The sequence below is a fragment of the Triticum aestivum genome, chromosome 4D (genome assembly GCF_018294505.1).
Source record: "Triticum aestivum cultivar Chinese Spring chromosome 4D, IWGSC CS RefSeq v2.1, whole genome shotgun sequence".
Classification (NCBI taxonomy): Eukaryota; Viridiplantae; Streptophyta; class Magnoliopsida; order Poales; family Poaceae; genus Triticum; species Triticum aestivum.
Genome location: NC_057805.1, coordinates 496682433 through 496707439, shown reverse-complemented (window position 1 = coordinate 496707439; position 25007 = coordinate 496682433). Strand labels below are relative to the sequence as shown.

Below are 25007 nucleotides of genomic sequence, written 5' to 3'. Positions count from 1 at the left end.
GTTAAAACTCACCAGAACGTGATAAAATATTGATTCCAATTGCTGCTGATCAATAAATAAATTGTCTAGGTCTTCCTATTTTTTCTGATTTTTTGGAGTTCTAGAAGTTTGCGTTAGTTACAGATTACTACAGGCTGTTCTGTTTTTGATAGATTCTGTTTTTCGTGTGTTGTTTGCTTATTTTGATGAATCTATGGCTAGTAAAATAGTTTACAAACCATAGAGAAGTTGTAATACAGTAAGTTTAACACCAATATAAATAAAGAATTAGTTCACTACAGTACCTTGAAGTGGTTTTTTGTTTTCTTTCGCTAACGGAGCTCACGAGATTTTCTGCTGAGTTTTGTGTTGTGAAGTTTTCAAGTTTTGGGTGAAAGATTTGATGGATTATGGAACAAGGAGTGGCAAGAGCCTAAGCTTGGGGATGCCCATGGCACGCCCAAGATAATCTAAGGACACCTAAAAGCCAAAGCTTGGGGATGCCCCGGAAGGCATCCCCTCTTTCGTCTACTTCCATCGGTAACTTTACTTGGAGCTATATTTTTATTCACCACATGATATGTGTTTTGCTTGGAGCGTCTTGTATTATTTGAGTCTTTATTTTTTAGTTTACCACAATCATCTTTTCTGTACACACCGTTTGAGAGAGACACACATGATTCGGAAATTATTAGAATACTCTATGTGCTTCACTTATATCTTTTGAGTTATATAGTTTTTGCTCTAGTACTTCACTTATATCTTTTAGAGCACGGTGGTGGATTTGTTTTATAGAAACTATTGATCTCTCATGCTTCACTTAGATTATTTTGAGAGTCTTAAATAGCATGGTAATTTGCTTAAATAATCCTAATATGCTAGGTATTCAAGATTAGTAAAAACTATCTTATGAGTGTGTTGAATACTAAGAGAAGTTTGATGCTTGATGATTGTTTTGAGACATGGAGGTAGTGATATCAAAGTTGTGTTAGTTGAGTAGTTGTGAATTTGAGAAATACTTTTGTTCAAGTTTGCAAGTCCCGTAGCATGCACGTATGGTAAACGTTATGTAACAATTTTGAAACATGAGGTGTTCTTTGATTGTCCTCCTTATGAGTGGCGGTCGGGGACGAGCGATGGTCTTTTTCTACCAATCTATCCCCCTAGGAGCATGCGCTTAGTGCTTGGTTTTTGATAACTTGTAGATTTTTGCAATAAGTATGTGAGTTCTTTATGACTAATGTTGAGTCCATGGATTATACGCACTCTCACCTTTCCATCATTGCTAGCCTCTTCGGTACCGTGCATTGCCCTTTCTCACATTGAGAGTTGGTGCAAACTTCGCCGGTGCATCCAAACCCCGTGATATGATACACTCTTTCACACATAAACCTCCTTATATCTTCCTCAAAACAGCCACCATACCTACCTATTATGGCATTTCCATAGCCATTCCGAGATATATTGCCATGCAACTTTCCACCGTTCCGTTTATCATGACACGTTCATCATTGTCATATTGCTTTGCATGATCATGTAGTTGACATAGTATTTGTGGCAAAGCCACCGTTCATAATTCTTTCATACATGTCACTCTTGGTTCATTGCATATCCCGGTACACCGCCGGAGGCATTCATATAGAGTCATACTCTGTTCTAGTATCGAGTTGTAATCATTGAGTTGTAAATAAATACAAGTGTGATGATCATCATTTTCTAGAGCATTGTCCCAAGTGAGGAATAAAAAAAAGAGAAAGGCCATAAAAAAATGAGAAGGCCCAAAAAAATGAGAGAAAAAGAGAGAAGGGACAATGTTACTATCCTTTTACCACACTTGTGCTTCAAAGTAGCACCATAATCTTCATGATAGAGAGTCTCTTGTTTTGTCACTTTCATATACTAGTGGGAATTTTTCATTATAGAACTTGGCTTGTATATTCCAACAATGGGCCTCCTCAAGTGCCCTAGGTCTTCGTGAGCAAGCAAGTTGGATGCACACCCACTTAGTTTCTTTTGTTGAGCTTTCATATATTTATAGCTCTAGTGCATCCGTTGCATGGCAATCCCTACTCCTTACATTAACATCAATCGATGGGCATCTCCATAGTTCATTGATTAGCCTCGTTGATGTGAGACTTTCTCCTTTTTTGTCTTCTCCACATAACCCCCATCATCATATTCTATTCCACTCATAGTGCTATATCCATGGCTCACGCTCATGTATTGCGTGAAGGTTGAAAAAGTTTGAGATTACTAAAGTATGAAACAATTGTTTGGCTTGTCATCGGGGTTGTGCATGATGAGAGCATTCTTGTGTGACGAAAATGGAGCATGACTAAACTATATGATTTTGTAGGGATGAACTTTCTTTGGCCATGTTATTTTGAGAGGACATAATTGCTTAGTTAGTATGCTTGAAGTATTATTATTTTTATGTCAATATTGAACTTTTATCTTGAATCTTTAGGATCTGAATATTCATACCACAATTAAGAAGAATTACATTGAAATTATGCCAAGTAGCATTCCACATCAAAAATTCTGTTTTTATCATTTACCTACTCGAGGACGAGCAGGAATTAAGCTTGGGGATGCTTGATACGTCTCCAATGTATCTATAATTTTTGATTGCTCCATGCTATATTATCTTCTGTTTTGGACATTATTGGGCTTTATTATACACTTTTATATTATTTTTGGGACTAACCTATTAACCGGAGGCCCAGCCCAGAATTGTTGTTTTTTGCCTATTTCAGAGTTTCGCAGAAAAAGAATATCAAACGGAGTCCAAACGGAATGAAACCTTCGGGAACGTGATTTTCGGAACGAACATGATCCAGAGGACTTGGATCCTACGTCAAGAAAGCTACCAGGAAGCCAAGAGGTAGGGGGTGCGCCTACCCCCTGGGCGTGCCCTCCACCCTCGTGGGCCCACGTTGCTCCACCGACGTACTCCTTCCTCCTATATATACCTACATACCCCCCAAACTACGAGAGACGGAGCCAAAAACCTAATTCCACCGCCGCAACCTTCTGTACCCGTGAGATCCCATCTTGGGGCCTGTTCCGGAGCTCCGCCGGAGGGGGCATCGATCACGGAGGGCTTGTACATCAACACCATAGCCTCTCCGATGATGTGTGAGTAGTTTACCTCAGACCTTCGGGTCCATAGTTATTATCTAGATGACTTCTTCTCTCTTTTTGGATCTCAATACAATGTTCTCCCCCTCTCTTGTGGAGATCTATTCGATGTAATCTTCTTTTGCGGTGTGTTTGTTGAGACCGATGAATTGTGGGTTTATGATCAAGTTTATCTATGAACAATATTTGAATCTTCTGAATTCTTTTATGTATGATTGGTTATCTTTGCAAGTCTCTTCGAATTATCAGTTTGGTTTGGCCTACTAGATTGATCTTTCTTGCAATGGGAGAAGTGCTTAGCTTTGGGTTCAATCTTGCGGTGTCCTTTCCCAGTGATAGTAGGGGCAGCAAGGCACGTATTGTATTGTTGCCATCGAGGATAACAAGATGGGGTTTATATCATATTGCATGAGTTTATCCCTCTACATCATGTCATCTTACTTCAAGCGTTACTCTGTTCTTATGAACTTAATACTCTAGATGCATGCTGGATAGCGGTCGATGTGTGGAGTAATAGTAGTAGATGCAGGCAGGAGTCGGTCTACTTGTCTCGGACGTGATGCCTATATACATGATCATACCTAGATATTCTCATAAGTATGCTCAATTCTGTCAATTGCTCAACAGTAATTTGTTCACCCACCGTAAAATACTTATGCTCTTGAGAGAAGTCACTAGTGAAACCTATGGCCCATGGGTCTATTTTCCATCATATTAATCTTCCAACACTTAGCTATTTCTTTTTCCGTTTTTATTTTGTTTTCTTTACTTTGCATCTTTATCATAAAAATACCAAAAATATTATCTTATCATATCTATCAGATCTCACTCTCGTAAGTGACCGTGTAGGGATTGATAACCCCTTATCGCGTTGGTTGCGAGTATTTATTTGTTTGTGTAGGTGCGAGGGACTCGTGCGTGGCCTCCTACTGGATTGATACCTTGGTTCTCAGAAACTGAGGGAAATACTTACGCTACTTTGCTGCATCACCCTTTCCTCTTCAAGGGAAAACCAACGCAGTGCTCAAGAGGTAACACTCCTTTATTGGAAAGTAGTTCATCACAGTGAGGAAGCTAATGATGATGATCATGTAACTTCAGATCAAGTTACTACCGAACCTCGTAGGTAAACCAGAGTGAGATCCACACCAGAGTGGTACGGTAATCCTGTTCTGGAGGTCATGTTACTTGACCATGACGAACCTACGAACTATGAGGAAGTGATGATGAGCCTAGATTCCGCAAAATGGCTTGAGGCCATGAAATCTGAGATGGGATCCATGTGTGAGAACAAAGTATGGACTTTGGTTGACTTGCCCGATGATCGGCAAGCCGTAGAAAATAAATGGATCTTCAAGAGGAAGACGGACGCTGATAGTAGTGTTACTATCTACAAAGCTAGACTTGTCAAAAAAAGGTTTTTGACAAAGTTCAAGGTGTTGACTATGATGAGATTTTCTCACTCGTATCGATGCTTAAAGTTTGTCCAAATCATGTTAGCAATTGCCGCATTTTATGAAATCGGGCAAATGGATAACAAAACTGCATTCCTTAATGGATTTATTAAAGAAGAGTTGTATATGATGCAACTAGAAGGTTTTGTCAATCCTAAAGGTGCTAACAAAATATGCAAGCTCCAGCGATCCATCTATGGACTAGTGCAAGCATCTCGGAGTCGGAATATATGCTTTGATAAGTTGATCAAAGCATATAGTTTTATACAGACTTGCGGTGAAGCCTGTATTTACAAGAAAGTGAGTGGGAGCACTACAACATTTCTGATAAGTATATGTGAATGACATATTGTTGATCGAAAATAATGTAGAATTATTCTGCAAAGCATAAAGGAGTTTTTCAAAGAAAGACCTCGGTGAAGCTGCTTACATATTGAGCATCAAGATCTGTAGAGATAGATCAAGACACTTGATAAGTTTTTTCAATGAGTACATACCTTGACAAGATTTTGAAGTAGTTCAAAATGGAACAGTCAAAGAAAGAGTTCTTGCCTGTGTTACAAGGTGTGAAATTGAATAAGACTCAAAGCCCGACCACGGCAGAAGATAGAAAGAGAATGAAAGTCATTCCCTATGCCTCAGCCATAGGTTCTATAAAGTATGCCATGCTGTGTACCAGATCTATTGTATACCCTACACTGATTTTGGCAAGGGAGTACAATAGTGATCTAGGAGTAGATCACTGGACAGCGGTCAAAATTATTCTTAGTGGAATAAGGATATGTTTCTCGATTATGGAGGTGACAAAAAGGTTCGTCGTAAAGGGTTACGTCGATGCAAGTTTTGACACTAATCCATATGACTCTAAAGTCTCAATCTTGATACATATTGAAAGTGGGAGCTATTAGCTAGAGTAGCTCCATGCAGAGCATTGTAAACATAGAAATTTGCAAAATACTTACGGATCTGAATGTGACAGACCCATTGACTAAAATTATCTCACAAGCAAAACATGATCACACCTTAGTACTCTTTGGGTGTTAATCACATAGCGATGTTAACTACATTACTGACTCTAATAAACCCTTTGGGTGTTGGTCACATGTCAATGTCAACTATGGGTGTTAACCACATAAAGATGTGAACCATTGATGTTAAATCACATGGCGATGTGAACTAGATTATTGACTCTGGTGCAAGTGGGAGACTGAAGGAAATATGCCCTAGAGGCAATAATAAAGTTATCATTTATTTCCTTATATCATGATAAATGTTTATTATTCATGCTAGAATTGTATTAACCGGAAACATGATACATGTGTGAATACATAGACAAACCGAGTGTCACTAGTATGCCTCTACTTGACTAGCTCGTTGATCAAAGATGGTTATGTTTCCTAGCCATAGACAAAGGGTTGTCATTTGATTAACGGGATCACATCATTAGGAGATTGATGTGATTGACTTGACCCATTCCGTTAGCTTAGCACTTGATCATTTAGTATTCTGCTATTGATTTCTTCATGACTTATACATGTTCCTATGACTATGAGATTATGCAACTCCCGTTTACCGGAGGAACACTTTGTGTGCTACCAAATATCACAACGTAACTGGGTGATTATAAAGGTGCTCTACAGGTGTCTCCGAAGGTACTTGTTGGGTTGGCGTATTTCGAGATTAGGATTTGTCACTCCGATTGTCGGAGAGGTATCTCTGGGCCCACTCGGTAATGCACATCACTATAAGCCTTGCAAGCATTGTAACTAATGAGTTAGTTGCGGGATGATGTATTACGGAACGAGTAAAGAGACTTGCCGGTAGCGAGATTGAACTAGGTATTGAGATACCGACGATCGAATCTCGGGCAAGTAACATACCGATGACAAAGGGAACAACATATGTTGTTATGCGGTCTGACTGATAAAGATCTTCGTAGAATATGTAGGAGCCAATATGGGCATCCAGGTTCCGCTATTGGTTATTGACCAGAGAGGTGTCTCGGTCATGTCTACATAGTTCTCGAACCCGTAGGGTCCGCACGCTTAACGTTCATTGACGATATAGTGCTATGAATTATGTATGTTGGTGACCGAATGTTGTTCGGAGTTTTGGATGAGATCACGGATATGACGAGGAACTCCGGAATGGTCCGGAAGTAAAGATTGATATGTGGATAGTAGTGTTTGATCTCCGGAAGGGTTCCGGAATCCATCGGAAGGGGTTCCGGATGTTTCCCGAAATGTTTGGGCACGAGAACACTTTATCTGGGCCAAAGGGGAAAGCCCACGAGGTTTTTGGAAAGCGCAAAAGGAAGTTTTGCGGAGTCCAGGGGCCAGACGCCAGGGTCCCTGGCGTCTGGGTCCAGACGCCGGGAAACCCTGGCGTCTGGCCCTGGAGTCCGAGAAGGACTCTTGCCTTTCGGGTGAAACCGACTTTGTGGAGGCTTTTACTCCAAGTTTCGACCCCAAGGCTCAACATATAAATAGAGGGGTAGGGCTAGGACCCAAGAAAGATCAAGAAAGACCAAGCCGTGTGCCGGCAACCCTGTCCCCCTCTAGTTTATCCTCTGTCATAGTTTCTGTAGTGCTTGGCGAAGCCCTGCGGAGATTGTTCTTCACCAACACCGTCACCACGCCGTCGTGCTGCCGGAACTCATCTAGTACTTCGCCCCTCTTGCTGGATCAAGAAAGGCGAGGACGTCATCGAGCTGAACGTGTGCAGAACTCGGAGGTGCCATGCGTTCGGTACTTGGATCGGTCGGATCGTGAAGACGTACGACTACATCAACCGCGTTGATAAAACGCTTCCGCTTACGGTCTACGAGGGTACGTAGACAACACTCTCCCCTCTCGTTGCTGTGCGTCACCATGATCTTGCGTGTGCGTAGGAATTTTTTTGAAATTACTACGTTCCCCTACATGAAGCAACCCCGATGATATACATCAGTAGTGTATTAATTAATGCACATGACTCATTGTCATGCATGTGGCTCCAAGAAAACCTAATAAGGATGCTAATCAGGCTCAAGGTGCATGTTTTCCAACAAGTAGGCTAAACATGCCGGCAAGTAGACAGAAAAGGACTAGAAGGGGCGATTAAGTTCAACAATAGTTGCATCTACTTGTGCTGCCCAGAACGAAATAGAGCAACCCAAAAATGTCCTATCCAACACCGTAGCTGTATGACTCATGGTTATGTACAAATTTAGTATTTATGTTATGCATATTTTGTCTAACATGCTCTGCTCTCAACCATATCCCATATAATAGCATGTTTGATTTAGAATTATGGTGCCATGCACTGTCTAAACAACAACTGTTTTGGTCTTTTTTCAGCCTAGCTATATCATTCTGGTTGTTTCTCCAGCCAATTAGGACCTTACGACTTTGGATGCTATCAAGATTTCACGGGAAGTTAACCCAAAAGGTATGACTTTGTTGCAGGCAATTTGGTGAACTGCATTTTGGGTAATGTGGTTAATGTCATTGTGTTCCTGATCACTAATGTCTTAAAAAGCTTATTCTCGCGGGTTCTTTACTTTTAATATGCCACAAAGATTCAAACTATCTTATCTTCACCTTATTTATTGGAACAATAACAGACATAAAGATAAACCATTGAGACCTATGCTTTCAGTTTATCTTTGTGGATATCAGCATATTATGTTGGCAATCACTATTTGGTTGATATTTTTGATTTTTTGTATGAACCTATTGTGGGCTAACTCTGTTGAAGAAAAGGGAAGCTCACATATAGTAATTTCGTTTAATTTTATGTACCATTGCTGCAATTTTACTCATTTTTGAGTTTGGACTTTACTTTTTCTTGATTTAGGTGAAAGAATGTTTGGTGTGCTCACAAAAAAACGATTTAATGGAAAAAGGTACTGATGTTCTTGATGTAAGTTTCGACCAGTTAACCAAGTGCTAAACACTTGTATGTGTTTTTCTGTAGTTATTCTCGAGTTCTACAACTTCGAAATTGGTCACAAGTTATCCTGGAAAGGTTACTTATATTGGCTTCTTAATGTAGACACTCAAATGTTGTGCTTATTTGGATTGATATACCGAAGCCCTTATGTATAACTAGGATCTTGCCGCCGGCTACGCGGTCAACAATGCCCAACGCCAGCGGCTGATGTTTTAATTTGTGAGTTTTGACATTCTTCATTAAGCGTGTATGCAAAACTATTTATCAAACTATTGAGATGCACAAATTTAGTATCAATAGTCTGCAAGTTGTATTAGCCATATTTGAACATTTTTCATGTTTATATTTCTCTTAATCATATCACTTGCAGGAAACATGCTTAGATATATCTTGTCCGGAGTCTGGAGTATACCGAGGAGCTTGAGTAAAGACTAACGAGTACATGATCTTTTTTGGGAAGGAACCATTTCATTATCTCATGGCAACATACCTGATTACCAACAACAACAACCTTTTAAATCTTTTCCCCCACAGAACTGATAGTTGTAGTTACATTTGCTAAAATCGGAAGAATGTGACCTTTTGGAATATGCCCTAAATCCTGATAACAAAATAGGGAGTTGAATTTTTATTCAAATAGATTATGTCTATAAGATTTTGGCGTTGTTTTAATTTTTCTGGTTATATATTGCCTTCCTGAAGGGTTGCTTGTTGGACTTTTCTATTTTTTCTCAAACAAAAAGTTGTTTGTAGTCTATATGCTGTCCAACTTATGGTTTGTTTTGAATGGTTACTAAAACTCACGATGCTTGCTCTCATTGTTTCGTAATCAGGTGTTGAATTGGTTCCATTGTTGATTGATTTTCAATATAGGTCTGCAAACGAATAGGTGGCACATCTAGGTCCCTCGCCATGCCGTGGACACGACGGCCCTAGTGGAGTACGGTGCAGACGAGCCACGTGTTGATGTAGGTGGTGGCTCCTGTCACTCACACCGGCTGGTTCTGCTCCGGCAAGCCGCAGCCGCCGCTGCCCGTCTTGATCTCACCCTGCATCTCATTTAGGAAAGTGTGTGGGACGCGTAGGAGGGGAGCAAAAAATGTGGATATGTCAGTCCATCCACGATCTTTCTAGAGCTGTACTTGTGCACATCGGGAAAGTAGCTAAGCTGCGGGGAAGCCGAGGAAGCGTTGATTGCTGCCAGATGTGTGAAAGCCTATCCGAGGCCTCTGCGTTGCTCGGCGAGACATTGAAGGAGATCAAACATGCATTTCTGGGTATATATGATTTGTATCACAGGTCTTCAGATTGCGGGTATGTAAATCTCTGAACCTGACTGCATATTAATTAAGCAAAATGATGCCAAACTAGTTTGTGGCATTTCTTTGCCTAATTTACTCGCTGGTGATTGCATAAAGAAATTACGAGTCATTTTATTTTCTCAATGCCAGTGTTCACATACATAACGGTAGTTGTTAAACCATGTGCATAATTAGGATGGAAATGCAGAGGCCTGCCTTAGATGGCGCCCAGCCTCTAGTGAATTACAAGAGAGAGAGATGCCGCAGTTGAGCACCAACGAATTTCCGCAGTTGAGAGTAGCTTTTAGAAGTCAAAATATTCGCCACATCCACCAATCAACCACCGCTGTCACCACGCTTCCCCGCAATCGCAAAAAAAAAAAACCGCCGGCTCGCCTCGCCTCACGTCCCAGCCCGCCGCCGCCGCCGTCCTTCACCCGGCGCAGTGACTGACCCCGCGCATGCGGCCGCCTCCGTCACGGCTGGCGGCGACCCAGCGGTGCGCCACGCGGTCCTCGTCAAGACCTCCTCCCTGTTGTCTTCCGTTTCCTCCTCCTCCCCTTCCTCCGCGCTCCCGCTCCTCCGCCACCTCCTCAGCACGTCCCCTTCGCTCCTCCCTCCTCCGCTCCATGCCGCCCTCCATGGCGCCACGTCTTCACGCCCTCGCCTTCAAGCTGGCTCTCGCCTCCTCTCCGTTCTCAGCTTCCTGTCTCATAACTATGTACTCCCGATCCCGCCTCCCTGACGCCGCACACCACCTGTTCGACGAAATCCCTGTTGCCTACCGGGACCCCGTCTGCTACTCCTCCACCATCGTTGGCCTCGCAAAGAACGGCCGTCGGCAGGAGTCTCTGTCCGTCTTTGTTGGCATGCGATCCAATGTCGTTGCTTCCACCAGGAACGCACTGTCCGGTGCACTCCGTGCGGCCGCGGCAGTTGATGCTCTGGAGCAGGCTTGTGGGATTCATGCGCATGCATTGGTGATTCGACTGGATGGGAATGTGTCTGTGGGAACCGCGCTGCGGGATGCATATGGGAAGGCCGGGTTGTGGAAGATGCACGGAAGGTGTTTGAGGGATTGGGTGATGATGGGAACTTGATCACGTGGCATGTCATGCTGGCTGTGCATGCACAGCAGGGGGATGTCCAGACGGTTAACGGGTTGTTCCAGGAGATGATGGACTCGTACTTTGAGCCTGATGGGCTGACGTTTCTTGCTCTTCTCACACCATGTAGTAATGCCGGTGCAGCAAGAGAGGCCGACTTTTGGTTGAAAGCAATGCATTCAAAGTACAAGGTGAATCCTGGTCTTGAACATTACACATGTGTGATTGGTGGAATGGCTCGGGCGGGACGCCTTGAGGATGCGGACATCATTGCATCTACAATTGCGTGCAAGCCAGATGCAGCTGTGTGGCGGACACTCCTAACAGGTTGTGTGGTTCACCACAAGGCTGATATGGCGGGAATCATGGAGCAGTGCCTATTGAAAATTGACGCAAAGGATAATTCAGCCTATGTGATGCTTGCCAATGTCGACTCCACAACAGTAAGGAAGGATGAGGTGGCTGAGGCATGGACTGCAATGAGGGACTTCGGAATCAGAAAAGAAGTCAGGTCGAAGTTGGATTGAGGTGAGAGCCTGAGAGGACAGGTACATGTGTTTGTCGCTGATTGAGAGGAGGCATGATAAATTGTTCGATGTATATGACAAGTTAAATGAATTGATTACAGAGGTAGAGAAGTTAGGATACAAAGAGGTAGATGAGGGGCTATGGCATCACAGTGGAAGGCCCTTGCGTATGGATTGATTAGTGGGTCTGTGTCATCAGAGAAGATGCTGAGAATAGTGAAGAACCTTAGAATATGTGCCCGCTGTCGTGAATTCTTCAAGTATGCCATCATCGTGATTGACAGAGTGGTTGCGGTAAGGGATGTCAATTGGTACCACACATTCAAGCAAGGTGTTTGCAGTTGCAGGGATTATTGGTGAAATCTTTATGATAAAGCATGATACCAGAATTATTTGTGAAATCCTTACCATTAAACATAATACCAGGATTGTTACCCAAACGAGGTACTCCAGATTGTTGTCGGAAAAATTACTTGGTTTCATGTTTCGGTTACGGCAGGGAAGCTGACCTTGAATACATGCTTGGCATTCTATAGAATCCTATTGGTGTAGTGGTTAGTGAGAATGTTTGATCAAACCTGTGGCATATGAACGTGAATCAGGTCAACAGTGTTTGGAACATGGCACAGCAGGAAATCATTTCTTCTTGGGAAGTTGGGCTTGGCTTATTTGCTGATTAAGTTGTGACCCCATGCTCTGGGAGGTTCTCTTCTGACTAAGTTTAATTGGGTTTCTGTCGCTACTCTCATTCAGACAGGGATAACATAAATTGCAGAGAGGAAATATGTGGGGTTGTCCTTATATGACTGCTAAGTAATCACGTCTAACTGAAGCTGAGGTCGTTCGGCTGTCCCACTTTCGTGCTGGAGAATGGTTTCAGTGATTTGAGTGTGCCATCTTACTACCTTCAGATGGTGTGGCGTCTACCTTCGAGTTGCTAGGTTCCATCCACACTTGGGGACGTGCTCATGGACATCAAGATTGAGACCTCGTTTTTCTTTTGATCTCTTTCGTCCAAGTCAATCAGGAAGCGAGCAAGATAGCACATCTTTTAGCTCGGGCAAGTGAGTTGTCAGTTTTTGTTTCTTTAAGTGTTCATTCTGGACTTTATCCGAGCAAGCCTTTATAATGACTTTACTTTGGTTTAAATAATGCACTGCAAGTTTGCCAAAAAAAATGACATTTAAGTACAATGGGCTCCAACCAGAAGAGTTGTAGCGTGGGACCTTAGTTTGTCTGAACCCGTGCATGCCTAAAATGCATATTGATACATGTTAGTTTTACAGGTGTTCTGTCTTTCATACTTCATTGCTTGTACTTTATTGCCACTCTAATGAATCTATAGACAGCAATCCTGGTACATGCATGTTGTAGATTAATTTTTTAAAAGCTGCTTATGTTTATGCTCATCAGTCATCACCATCTAATCTGGTATATTGCTTACTGGATAATCTCCATCAGTGGATTAGCCCAACCTTGGATATTTAGCATATGAAGAACCCCAATAGTAACGGGCGAACCCACACTTGTTTGGCTTACAGCAACACGAGGCTTGACACCATGCGATCAGCGCCGCGGCTGCTTGCGTGCCTGCAAACGTGATGCAAGCTGACGTGTGGACACAGGTGTAACTTGGAGACAACAAGGTATGCTAAGATTTTTGTTCACTAGTAAATAGTAATGGCAAAGCAGTACATTTTCGATAAATAGCATAGCAGTACATAGGCTCAATTAGACCATAATCAGTTGATACAATTATTGGGAATCAGGTATGCAGCAGGAACACGACGAGTGGCAGCAGACCGCTACCTTCAAGGGAACCGCCAGTGGAACACAGCCTGCACCGTCAAGGATGTGGCTGCAAACAAGGAATCAAGCATACATGCATCAGGGCCAATCATCTGTCTGGGAACACAACAGCGGTATTCTGAACTAGCAGCTAAGGATGCAAGAAAAATACTTACATAGTTACATGGGCCAAATCAGCAGTCTCCCTTGCGGAACGCAAATTGACCCCCTCGGATATCAAATGTGATGCCAACAGACCGTGTCATCGTGTTTCCTAGTATCTGCACACCGCTTCCCAGACTGGCATCCCTCATGAAGTATGTGCACAGTCCATAGTCGTTATGAAAGTGGAACGAGCTCTGGGGTTGTAGAGTCAGTGTAATGCCCATGTTGAACTTCAGCTCCACTGCTGGTAAAGCGGCCCAATCGCTGAACTGTTGAAAGTGCGCATCCTCAAAGCAGATATAATCTGATCCCCTATAATAGCTGCGATTATATCCCAGAGGTTGCAGAGCCTTGGTGATTGTTGCGTCAAGTTGGTTGAAGGTATCGGACAGCAGTGATGTCCATCTGGACCCGGAGTCTACAATCATTTCTGAGGGGGTTGTGACCAGCGCGATCCCATTGACAACCACCTCATCCAGCTTCAGTGCATACTGTGATCGTTGCCAAGCCAGGAACAAGGGAGTATAGGATGTGGAGTTGACACGGGGGTAATCCCCAATGGACAGGTACCCCGTCTTTCTTCTGTCGCTTGGAAAGCAGTAGCTAAAGGCCTTGTAGTTGACCAGAGGTGCCACTTGTTCAAAAAATGAAAACGGCTCGTCAGCGAATCCGACTAGGCCAGCCTCATATTGATGATACTCTGTGTCCAAGCTGCATCCGAAGAGGAAATCAGGGAAGCTGTATCCCTTGGCATACTGCCCGATTGCTAGCCTGTCCCTCACTAGCTTGCCGACGGAATACGAAGATGTTCCTCCGAACGTCGTACTGTAGAGGCAACTGTCCTCTTTCTCCATGCATGCTTTGGATTGGAGACGTAGCGCCCGTTGGACCGTGCGGCAGCTCTCTTCTGAGCACCCAACACGACTGAGACTCTCCGACTTGCTAGGATCAAATATTTCCCCGGCATCAGATTGCTTGTGGCACCGGAGAGTGCATGGTTGGCACTGAACAAAAGAAAGTGAGGCTCCAGTGTCAACTGCCACAAGATTCCAGACCGGTGGCGTGCCCAGCTTGATGGGCATCAGAAAGAGGAAGTTGTTTATATCGTCATTCTGTATCAAGTCAATCGGCAGCGACAGGTCCATCTCAACGATGTTTCCTGACCTCGTATTGCCGAGGTGTTGCTGGACGCATGGATGGTCCCTGTGAAACAATGGGAACTCAAGTGCTCCATCTGAGTTGACAACATGATCTGTTAAAACTTAAAACAGGCCAGACACATAATCGTAAGCTACTCATAGTTAAATGCAAATACAATAAGAAAATATTTTCAGAAACAATCGAACAACTTGCTATTTGTCGAGTCTAGATTTTGTGCGACTAGTCGGTCACTCAACTGGTTTTCAGGTTTTGAAAACATGCGCTTGTGAATTTCTAGACAATCTGGAACTAGTCTTTTGGATTTATAGTATGTTTATAGCTTATGTGTACTTGACTACTTGTGTGCAAAATTACTGCATATGTGTATTGTGCAAAAAACATAAGCGCGATGAGAAACTATCTTGAACAACACATATCAAGTTATCAACACAAGACAAAATGATGTATATATCAAGCAAACGCATATGCTGGCACTTTAGATGTGTAGTGTTCATACTATGGGGTAATCACACTATTCCCTAAGATTTTTTTTGCTAACTAGATTCAACAATTCAGACCTATCTGCCTTCTTAGGTGCATTTATAAACTTATCACTAAGGTGATGACCTTAGGCTTGAACCTTTTGTGGACAAATTTATTAGCATTGATCGAAATTCTTTTGTAAAGAAGAGAAACATTATGGATGGGGTGATGGCCTTGCATAAGTTTCACATTCCAATCATGTAAAGAAACAAGTTGGAATTGTACCCAAACTTGATTTTGAGAAGGCTTATGATAAAGTGGACTGAGATTTCCTACTTGAATGTGATGCTTTGAGAGGGTTCGATGAAAAATGGTCAAAGTGTTTAATGGGGCTAAGCTTAATAACGAGACTGGAAGTGAAACTCCTTACTTTCAAAGTGCAAAGGGGGTCAGACAAGGACACCCCCTATCCTGTTTCCTGTTTAACATTGTTGCAAATTGGATGGTAATGAAAGCTCAAGAAAATGGTCTCCTAACTGGTCTAGCTGCTTATTTGATCTCTAATGTGGTTGCTATTTTTACAATGTGCTGATGACACTATTATTTGTATTTCACATGATATAGAGAAGTTCATTAACTTGAATTACAGTTGTATTTGTTTGAGATCATGTTTGGGGCTAAAATAAATTACATGAAAAGTAAGGTCCTTTGTATTGGTGGACATGATTCCATCAGTCCAACACATACGCTGAAACATTCAATTGTTAGGTTGGCCGAACTATCATAGTGTCAAAAAAAAAGCCTTACATTTTGAGATGGAGGGAGTACTTGGGGTCCGTATTAGCTACACTAGTTTAAAAATGGCAGATTGGGATTTTGCGGAAAAAAAAATCAACAAAACTGGTGATGACTACAAGGGTAATGATATGTCAATGGGGTGGGGGTATACAAATATCCTGTTGAATTCTGTGTTGTCCATGTTCCTTATGAATAAAACTCAAATTGAAAATGGTACAAACATAGGAGGACATTTGTATGGCAGAAGAAATATCATATGGTGAGATGGACCAGAGTTCGTAGATCCAGGATTAAAGTTGGTCTTGGGGTGAAAGGTTATTAGAAAACAAAAGATCATTCTCCTTGTGAAGTGGTGGTGGAAATTGGAGACTCAAAATGGAATTGTGGCAACTTGTCAAGGCTAAACATTGTAGAAATAAAATAGTGGCTTCTATTAAACCTACATTTTTTGGGGGTGGGGGGATTCAAGGCTAGTTGATTAGAGGGTAGTAAATTGGTGCCCGTTACTTTACAATAGATGGCCCATTTGTTAGTTATAAGCGGAGACTCTGCTTAATTATGAGCCATCCAAAAGAGGTCCATGGAGAAGTACTCGCTCCGAAAGAGGTCCATGGAGAAATACTCCCTCCGTAACTTAATATAACATGTTTTTTGACGCTTTCATAGTGCCGAAAACGCCTTATGTTAAATTACAGAGATGCTCCCTCCGTTCCTAAATACAAGTCCTTTTAGATATTCCACTATAGACTATATTCGGATGTATATAAACGTCTTTTAAAGTATATATTCACTCATTTTGCTACGTATGTAGTCTATTGTGGAATCTCTAAAATGACTTATATTTAGGAATGGAGGGAGTAGTAAGTAATAACGATTTTTGCAGAAAAGAGAGAGAGACAAAATTACCGAAGGTTGGGGAGGGGCAGCCGGTGGAAGACGCCATAGTTGGTGCAAGGATGAAGAGGAGTAACACTTTGAGGTACCCGGTGTTGTATGGCAAGATGCCAATGGATTTGACAATCTCTACAAACCACACCGTGATGTTTAGAGAGTGTATCAACCTGCAACAATGAAATTACAATAAACAAGTCGACAAATAAATTAGTACTCTTACGCAGATCACACAAGGTTAATGCTAGCACTAAATGTGTTCTTAAAACACCAGTTACCGTGGTTGATCATCCAATGAATCGCAGAATTGACGATCGTTGAATCCATATTTTGAGTCGGAGAAGAACTGAAATAGGGCAAAGTTAAGTCGTTGGATATATATAATTAATTTTGAGCAAACTTTCAGTATGCAACATGCTACCTTGATAAGCAAAACCAAGGTCATTGATGTGAGGACGCCAGCCAGGAAGTCAACCGGCCGAACGACGCCAACAGCCTGCGGTATTCCCTGCTTGAATAGTAGAATTTAGACATTGCATATTTTGAGTCTAATAAGGGCATCTTCTTTTCTTTTCTTTTTCGGGAAAAACTTCCAATTTATTCATTTTCCATCATGACTGTACAATAAACATAACAAATAATAAAAATTACATCCAGATCCGTAGACCACCTAGCGACGACTACAAGCACTAAAGCGATCCGAATGCGCGCCGTCGTCGTCGCCTCTTCCTCACCGGAGCCGGTCAAAAATTGTTGTAGTAGACAGTCGGAAAGTCGTCGTGTTAAGACCCCATAGGACTAGCGCAGCAGAACAACAACCGCCGTCGATGAAGAGTGGCGTATATTGAAATGATCCAACCCGAAGACACACGAATGTAGACGAACTACGACCAGATCCGAGCAAGTCCACTAAGGACAGATCCACAGGAGACACGCCTCCACACGCCCACCGATAATGCTAGACACATCATTTGGACGGGGGCTAGCTAGGGAGAACCTTATTCCATCTTCAGGGGGCCATCACCGTCTCGTCTTCTTGAGCAGGACACAAACCCTAACGAAACTTGAAGGAATCTCTAAAATCATAGCCTCCCGACCAGCAAGGACCGGGATCCATCGTGCCGCCAGGGCCCTAAGGCCACTAGAGACGAGGCAGACCGGCGGTGGCGCCGATGGGAGGCAAAGGAACCATAGACTTTTCTTAGGGAAGGAGGCGTCTACGTGTTGTTTTGATGATAATAAGGGCATCTTCAACACGGTCCCTAAAATTGACATACTATTTATGCGTGGAGTACTCCGGATCAGTCCACGGACACTGTTTCGGGAGCCGGGCATCCAACCACCTAAATGTCTGCTCAATTATGGCATCAATTTTCATTTCAAATGTATATCAATATGGATCAAATTGAAGTAGGGTGTTCATAGAGGCCGATCACAATTAAAAAGACGTGGATGTTCATAGTTTTGACATGTGGCCGGTCACAAAAGATGCAGTCCGACAATCCGTGCAAAAAACAAACACTTTTGCCCTGCGAGGCCGGCTGTCCGAGCCTCCTTGCTCACTCCACCACCGGCTCCTCCTCATCAGCCGCCTCCATCTGGGCCTCCTTCTTCTCGGTCTCCTCCATCTTGCCATCAAGCACTTCAACATCTCCGGTTCGGTATACAACTCGTCGACTTTCAAGTCAACATTTGTGTCTCCGCCGAAGCAGTTGCGGGCTCAACTCTCCTCTCTTTGATCCCGACCTTCTTATCGGCCACTGCCATCAACATGTAAACCTCTCTACCTTCTTTTGCTCCTTCATTTTGGAGCGCTTGACACATGCATCCTCCTTCTTTGCCGAGATGCCCTCGAACCTCTCTGTCATCTTGTCTGCCGCCCCTTCTCGCTTCTCCTTCTTCTCCTTCCATTTCTTTCTGCGAAACCCCCTTCTAGCCTTCTTGGGAGGCTCTTTTTGTTGGGTTGGTTGGATCACCCGCCTCTTCCTCATTGCTGATGCTGGCGCTCTTGATGGAATTAGCAATGCCATTTTTCTACTTGGGTTGCCCATTCAACTTCAACCAACAATGCATGAGGATGAAGTTCGACCAACAATGCATGAGGACAAAGTTCCTCTTCTCAATCTTCACTAAAAAAATTGCACGCACAGGATGGCTACAACAAAGGACATTGTCGACAATGTGCATAGAGCATAGCCGGGGGAAATACATAGAGCATAGCCGGCCAAATGACATGGAGCATAGAGCATAGCCGGGCAAATGACATAGAGCATAGTTGGACAATAACATAGAGCATAACAATTACATAGATCGTAGCCGGGAAAAAGACATATATAGCTGGGCAAATGACATAGAGCATAGAGCATAGCCGGGCAAATGACATAGAGCATAATAATGACACAGAGCATAGTTGGGCAAATGACATAGAGCATAGCCAGCAACAAGTTACATATCTGGCCAAATGACATAGAACATAGCCCGCCAAATAACATAGAGCATAGCCAGCCAAACGTAGAATACGTAGAAGATTTTACTTGTTCGGTGATTAGCGCACCACTTGGCCACTGACCGATGAGTTGTTTCAAATGGCCACAATACTTGTTCATGGCCTCTTGGATGATGTACCATCAATGGTTGAGCGACTTGATCCCATGATTGCGGGTGAGTTCGTTGCGGTAGGGGTCGAACTTTTTGTGCTTACATGGAACTAAGTATGTATATTGGCCCAAAATGTTGCGCCCTTTTGCTCACTGCCATGGATCAGATCTATGCTAGTGGACAACCATACATCGCACAACAATTTTTCATCCCTCATGTTAAAACTTTCATTTCTATCCTTCTTCTTTGGATCGACTGGCCACTCGTCCAGATTAAGGTCATCGTTGCCGTCCTGCTCCGACTGCTCGGTGATGAGTCCGGCTGCTGGGCGTACGTGCCATACTAGGTGCCCGACTGGGCGTGCCCATTCGACTCCTAGTCATCCACTTGTCCCTCCTCATAGTAGCCTCCACCTCCCTTCTGCTGTGGATGATCTCCATCATCTGCCTGTCAGCGTCGTCATACGATGTCTCAGCCAACTGAGACATACCGATAAATAGAGAGTGGGCACCAAGCTGATCCACGGGGTGTCTGCAAACGCATAAGCTGAGGTGACGAGTTGGGGAAATGGAGCAGCACTGCATTCACGTCGACGCAATATGCCACGTACTAGCGGCAGAGGCCGGGGATTGCTGGGCCAGACAAGGTACTTTGCGGCGTAGAAGTACGACCACTCATATTGCTCCCGTCAGGACGGTGTGTGCATGGAGGGCTGCGACGGCGGTGCCCCACGTCCCAGCCCCCGCAACCCGTACCCCGCCACGCCAGCCCTTCCAGCCGCCCTTCTGTTTGATGCGGCGGAATTGTCGTGCCGCCGAGTTGATCCTCCGGGCCTTTGCGTTCTATGGATCTTCCGCCTCTACTTGCTCCGACATCTCGTCGAGCATGTCCATGCGGTGGTGGAAGCGAAAAGGGTGAGAACTGGGGGTGGAGAATGGCAATGATTGGAGCAGACATGGTGGAGAATGTGGGGGATTTTAGCGCGGAAAATAGTACGGACCACTCGTAATGTGGGCGAGAGGTCCTATGTGATGCTCGTTGCGTTCAATAGGAAACTCACCACATAGGTAGCCATGACTGGGCTAGCCATGCACCTAGACTGTAGCGGACCGATTCGCGGGACCTCCTATATGCCATATTGCGGCAGGGAGTCGCGGTTTCACACAGGAGGGGGTTCACCTCGACCGGCCTGTTCACTGTCCTGTGCGGAATAAATGCAAAAGAGTAAGAGCGCGCTAGCAAGGCAATCAAACCGGCGACCTTTGCAGGGGGGACACCATGCACCAGCCACTTCGCCTGGAGAGCTATGTGTGAAGAATTGGCAGCGCGAACCTTTAAAACTAACCAGAAGCAGCACAAAATAAAACAAGTTTGCAAAATTCTGTAGAACTTGTGGGCAAGGGATCGAACACAAGTACTCCCGCAAGGAAAACGCGTCTATAGCATTGTAGTAACTGAGGTTTAGTGTGCAAAATGGCAGCCCAATATATATGAACCATAATACATGGCATATTAAAGAAAATGTAAATACGCCAAACGTGATTTTACTTTTTGAAACGCAAACTTTATTTGGAAACTCAAAAAAATTAAAAACAAATAGGATAAAAAGTTGAACTACTTATTGTAAATGAAAACATTTTCTTAAAAACAACAACAAAATTTTAAAGTGAATATTTTTCAAAATTGCAAACTAGTTTTATGAAACTTGAGTATTTTTCGAATTTGGAAACTAATTTTTAAAAGCATGAACATTTTTTGAATTTGAGAACAAATTTAAAACTGTAGCGGTTTTCAATATGTGAACAAATTTGGCGAAAGGAACATTTTTTATATTCGCAAACACTTTTGAATGGTGAACAAAAATTAAACATGCAAACATTTTTTGCACGTTTGAACAAATTTCGAAAACGAAAATATATTTTCAATTTCTGAACAAAATTTGAAAATAGGAAGAATTTTCGAAATTCCTGAACATCTTTGAATTTGTGAACAAAATTTGGAAACAGAAACCTTTTTTCCTGAAAGTCCTAAACCATTTTTAATTTGTGAACAATATTTAAACATGTGAACATTTTTTTTTGAATTTGTGAACGAATTTTGAAAAGGGGAACTTTTGTTTGAAACAACATATTTTTGCTTTGTGAAGAAAAAAAAGGTGAACATTTTGTGATTTTCTGAACATTTTCTGAAATGAAGCGAACACATTTTGAAATTATATTTCTTTTTGGAAAAAAGAAATATTGTGATCAGCATTTGAAAACTGAACATTTTTATGAAAAAATGAACAAAATTTGTAAAATGCGAACATTTATAAAATTTCTGATTTGTTTTAAAGATTTGAGAAATAAAAGAAAAAAGAAAAACGAAAAAAGTAAAGAAAATACGCAGAAAAAGTAAAAAAGAAACAGGAAAACAAAAAAAGAAAATAAAAACAGAAAAGAAAAAAATCGGGTTCAGGAACCTTCTAGAAGTTTCCGAAAACAGCAAAATCTGGCTGGAGACCTCTAGAATGTTTCCAAAACCGGGAAGGCTGAGAACCCTTAAACGGGCCGGCCCAAACAGTAGAGCGACATTTTGTTGTAGAATGCGTCAAATAGGGATTTCCCCGATTCGGTGTATCGATTTGCTGCAGGCCTGCAGCGCACGTACACTGTAGTGGAGCGGACAGTGTAGCGACCCGGGACGCTGTAGCAACTGGTTTTTAATCGGTTGTCTATTGTGATCATTTGTTAAAAGCGAAAAAATTTGAAAAATTTCTGAACATGTTTTTTTGGAAAATTCTGACCTTTTTATAAAGTTCGCGAACTAATTTTGAAAATGTAAATGTTTTTGAATTTATGATGTTTTGAAAAAAGAAATTATTTTGGCATTCTGATTTTCTTTTGAAAGCCTGAAAATTTATTGAATTTGTGAACAATTATTTAAAACAGATTCTGTTTTTGAAGTTGTGAATAATATTCGAAAATATGAATTTTTTTTTGAAAATCCCACACTATTTGTGATAACATGAATTTTTGAAATTCAAATCCCCTTTTTAGAAAAGCAAACATTTTGAAAAAAAGAAAACCGGTAAAAAGACAATAAGAAATACTAAAAATCCAGACTTGAACACAGAAGGGTCCCAAAACGAGCATGCGTGGATTGCTAAACCGGTCGGCCTAATTAGCGGCAATGCTACACCTACGTAAAGTAACGTACGTGTTTTACGTAATGTACAACATGGACAATCAGGATTGGATTAAGGGGAATTATTGTTAGGAAGGTTACGTTACCTTACGCAGTGCTTTTCGTAGATAGAGCATTATTGGCCTAATTAGTCGCTCGCCTCTCTTGGCCGTGGAATGCTATACCGGTAAAAAAAAACATATAGGTTTTGTGCACAAGTGCATCTCTAGCCGAACGCTCAAAATTTAGCTCCTTAAGAAGCCTTTTCAAACCTTAACTCCTAGATTTTGAGAAGTTAGAAACAGTGGTTCCTAGCCGAACCTAAACTTAACTCCCTAAATTGTTTCCGCACATAATTTTCATTTCAAACAAAAATGAAAACTACCAACTTACTTAATTAAACAAAAATAGCACATTATACATAGCATCATTAGAGGGTTCATAGAACGTAAAACTACTTAAAACTACATGCCATACTTAAAACTACTCGGATCCCCCATGAGCTCGTCCCAATGCACCTAGGAGTCGCCGGAGTCGGAGGAGCTAGACGAAATATCGATCACTGCAGTGGAGGAGGGTTCGACATCATCGTCGTTGTTGATATGCTTCTTGTAGGCCACATAGAATGCTTGTTCCTCGGGGGCGAGGTTTAGATGCTTCCTTATGAGGTTAGCCATAATGGCCTTGTCGATGCGTTCGCCCTCGATCTGCTCGAAGGCCTCACGATTATCCTTTCCTCTCATCGCGAGACCACTCGAGGCTCGATGAAGTCCGGGATGCTGCGGCTGCCGAGAAAGAAGTAAACCTTGTCCGACCGCCGAACAAACAAATCGCTGCCACGTTGTATGCACAAGCCGCCTGCGCGGCGGACTAGAAAGTGCTGAGCCAACGCCTCTCTCGCGTCTCCGAACTGCGTATGTCCCCCCCTCCCCGGCCAAGTGCCCCATGGCCGCTGCCGCACACCATGACACTTGTTCTTCTTCTACGGCGGCGGCGACGACAGCCGAGACATGAATCGCACTCCGGGCGGCTGTGCGCCCCCGTTCCAGACGCAACACAGATTTGGCGGTGGGCCTCCTTGTCGATTCAGTGGCAGCTAGATCTGTCGATTCGGGCAATGGCGGGAGGCGGCAGTCGGCAGTCGATTCAAAGTGGGGATGGGGGAAAGCGAGGGCTGCGGTGCCATTGGGGGTGTGAGCAGGGGCTGTGGGGTTGCGATGGGCGGCCCAAGCGTGGATGGGTGCGAGCGGGGGTGAGCAACAGTGGAGTGGGGGATAATTTTTTTCTGAGAAATGGCTGCGACCACTCATATTTGTGGCGCAGTTGATGCGCCACTAATTTTTTTTGAGGAGTTAAACTGGTTGATGGTTGGGCTAGGTACGGTTTAACGCCAAATTTTTGAGGAGTTATACCCTTTTGAGGGTTCAGCTAGAGTTGCCTTAACGTTAGCTCGATCAACTCTATTGTTTCTTATTAATAAGGACATCTCTGATTCACATGATTCTCAAAACGCATGAATAGAAAAAACTAGCAATAGATTATCATGTGATGATGATAAAACTATAGTAATTTAGACAGGGTGTTTGATAGCGCAGAAAAAACAAAAGAATCCTACCACAAGGTTTGAATGGATGATTTTTTTCTTCATAATAGAGTTGTAACAAATGAATCCTATGAAAACATTTCTAAGGTTTCAGATCATGCGAATCAAACGACTAAGCTATAGAAAAATTCCGAAGGATTCAAGTCCTCTAAGAAAACATAGAATTCTTTTGAATCAAAAGAGCCTTAATGGGGAAGGTTGGTCATTTACACCCGCCACGAACGCGTCCATGGTTTTAAAAAGTCGGAAATTATATGATCTCGATGACGACGGGCCTTCAGTTCCACGTCCCGTTTAAACTACTTTGCTGTTGATTACGAACCATGCAATGTCAACCATCTCACTACAGTAGATGTTACGTACTACCGAGTGTAATGAAATAAACGAAAAGCTACACTCACCCGTTCGTCTGCTTGCTTGATGAAGGGTGGCGTCAGCGCAGGCGGCGACATGTCGCTTGCGCCGAAGAACAATCCTTCGTAGACGATTGGTGCCAAAAGCAGCACGGAGACGATGCACGGCGCGAGCAGCCATCCTCTCCTACAGCGCATCATCTTGTGAAGAGGGGCAGTGGAAGCCAAACTCCAAAGTGACGACGGTGTACGCAGGAAAAGGTCTCTGGTGTCAACTATAGTCAAGTACGTCTCGGTTAGGTCAAAGTTAGGCGACCGATGGAGCAGGTGAAGCAGGCGTCGCCCTTGCTCCTCAGTGCGCAGGAAAAAGATCGTGACCCTCCTGCATCTATTCTCTATATTAAGAGGAGTTGTAGGTTTGCCTCACCTTCTTCCCTGGTTTTTTCCTTCCAAACCTTTATTTCTCATTTGGTTTCTTCCTTTATTTATTTTTCTTGGATGTCCCCGACGAGCCTCTTGTTGATTTTTCTTTTTGATGTTAACGGATGCTGCACAAAGTAAAAATCAACAAATAAATAGTAA

General features: G+C 42.9%; 1 protein-coding gene and 1 pseudogene across 1 annotated transcript; one reads left to right on the top strand and one right to left on the bottom strand.

Moving 5' to 3' along the window:
- The first annotated feature begins 10134 nt into the window (after positions 1-10134).
- On the top strand, positions 10135-13571 carry LOC123098980 (pentatricopeptide repeat-containing protein At2g03880, mitochondrial-like; annotated as a pseudogene).
- Positions 13091-24776, bottom strand: LOC123098979 (aspartyl protease family protein At5g10770). Its single transcript, XM_044521080.1, has 6 exons — positions 24474-24776; positions 17128-17214; positions 16985-17052; positions 16722-16876; positions 13406-14628; positions 13091-13299 (listed from the first exon to the last, which is right to left on the bottom strand). Exons 1-5 carry the CDS (start codon positions 24624-24626, stop codon positions 13424-13426), a joined length of 1668 nt encoding a protein of 555 aa, XP_044377015.1. The 5' UTR covers positions 24627-24776; the 3' UTR covers positions 13091-13299; positions 13406-13423.
- Between the last annotated feature and the right edge of the window lie 231 nt (positions 24777-25007).

What these genes read in the sequence shown, in the direction of transcription:
- LOC123098979 (XM_044521080.1), bottom strand. Translation starts at nt 24,626, where the DNA reads ATGATGCGCTGTAGGAGAGGATGGCTGCTCGCGCCGTGCATCGTCTCC. An exon ending in CCTTGGTTTTGCTTATCAAG is followed by an intron (nt 17,053 to 17,127) that starts GTAGCATGTTGC and finishes GCCCTATTTCAG; the next exon opens with TTCTTCTCCGACTCAAAATA. An exon ending in CTGCCCCTCCCCAACCTTCG is followed by an intron (nt 14,629 to 16,721) that starts GTAATTTTGTCT and finishes TTGTCAACTCAG; the next exon opens with ATGGAGCACTTGAGTTCCCA.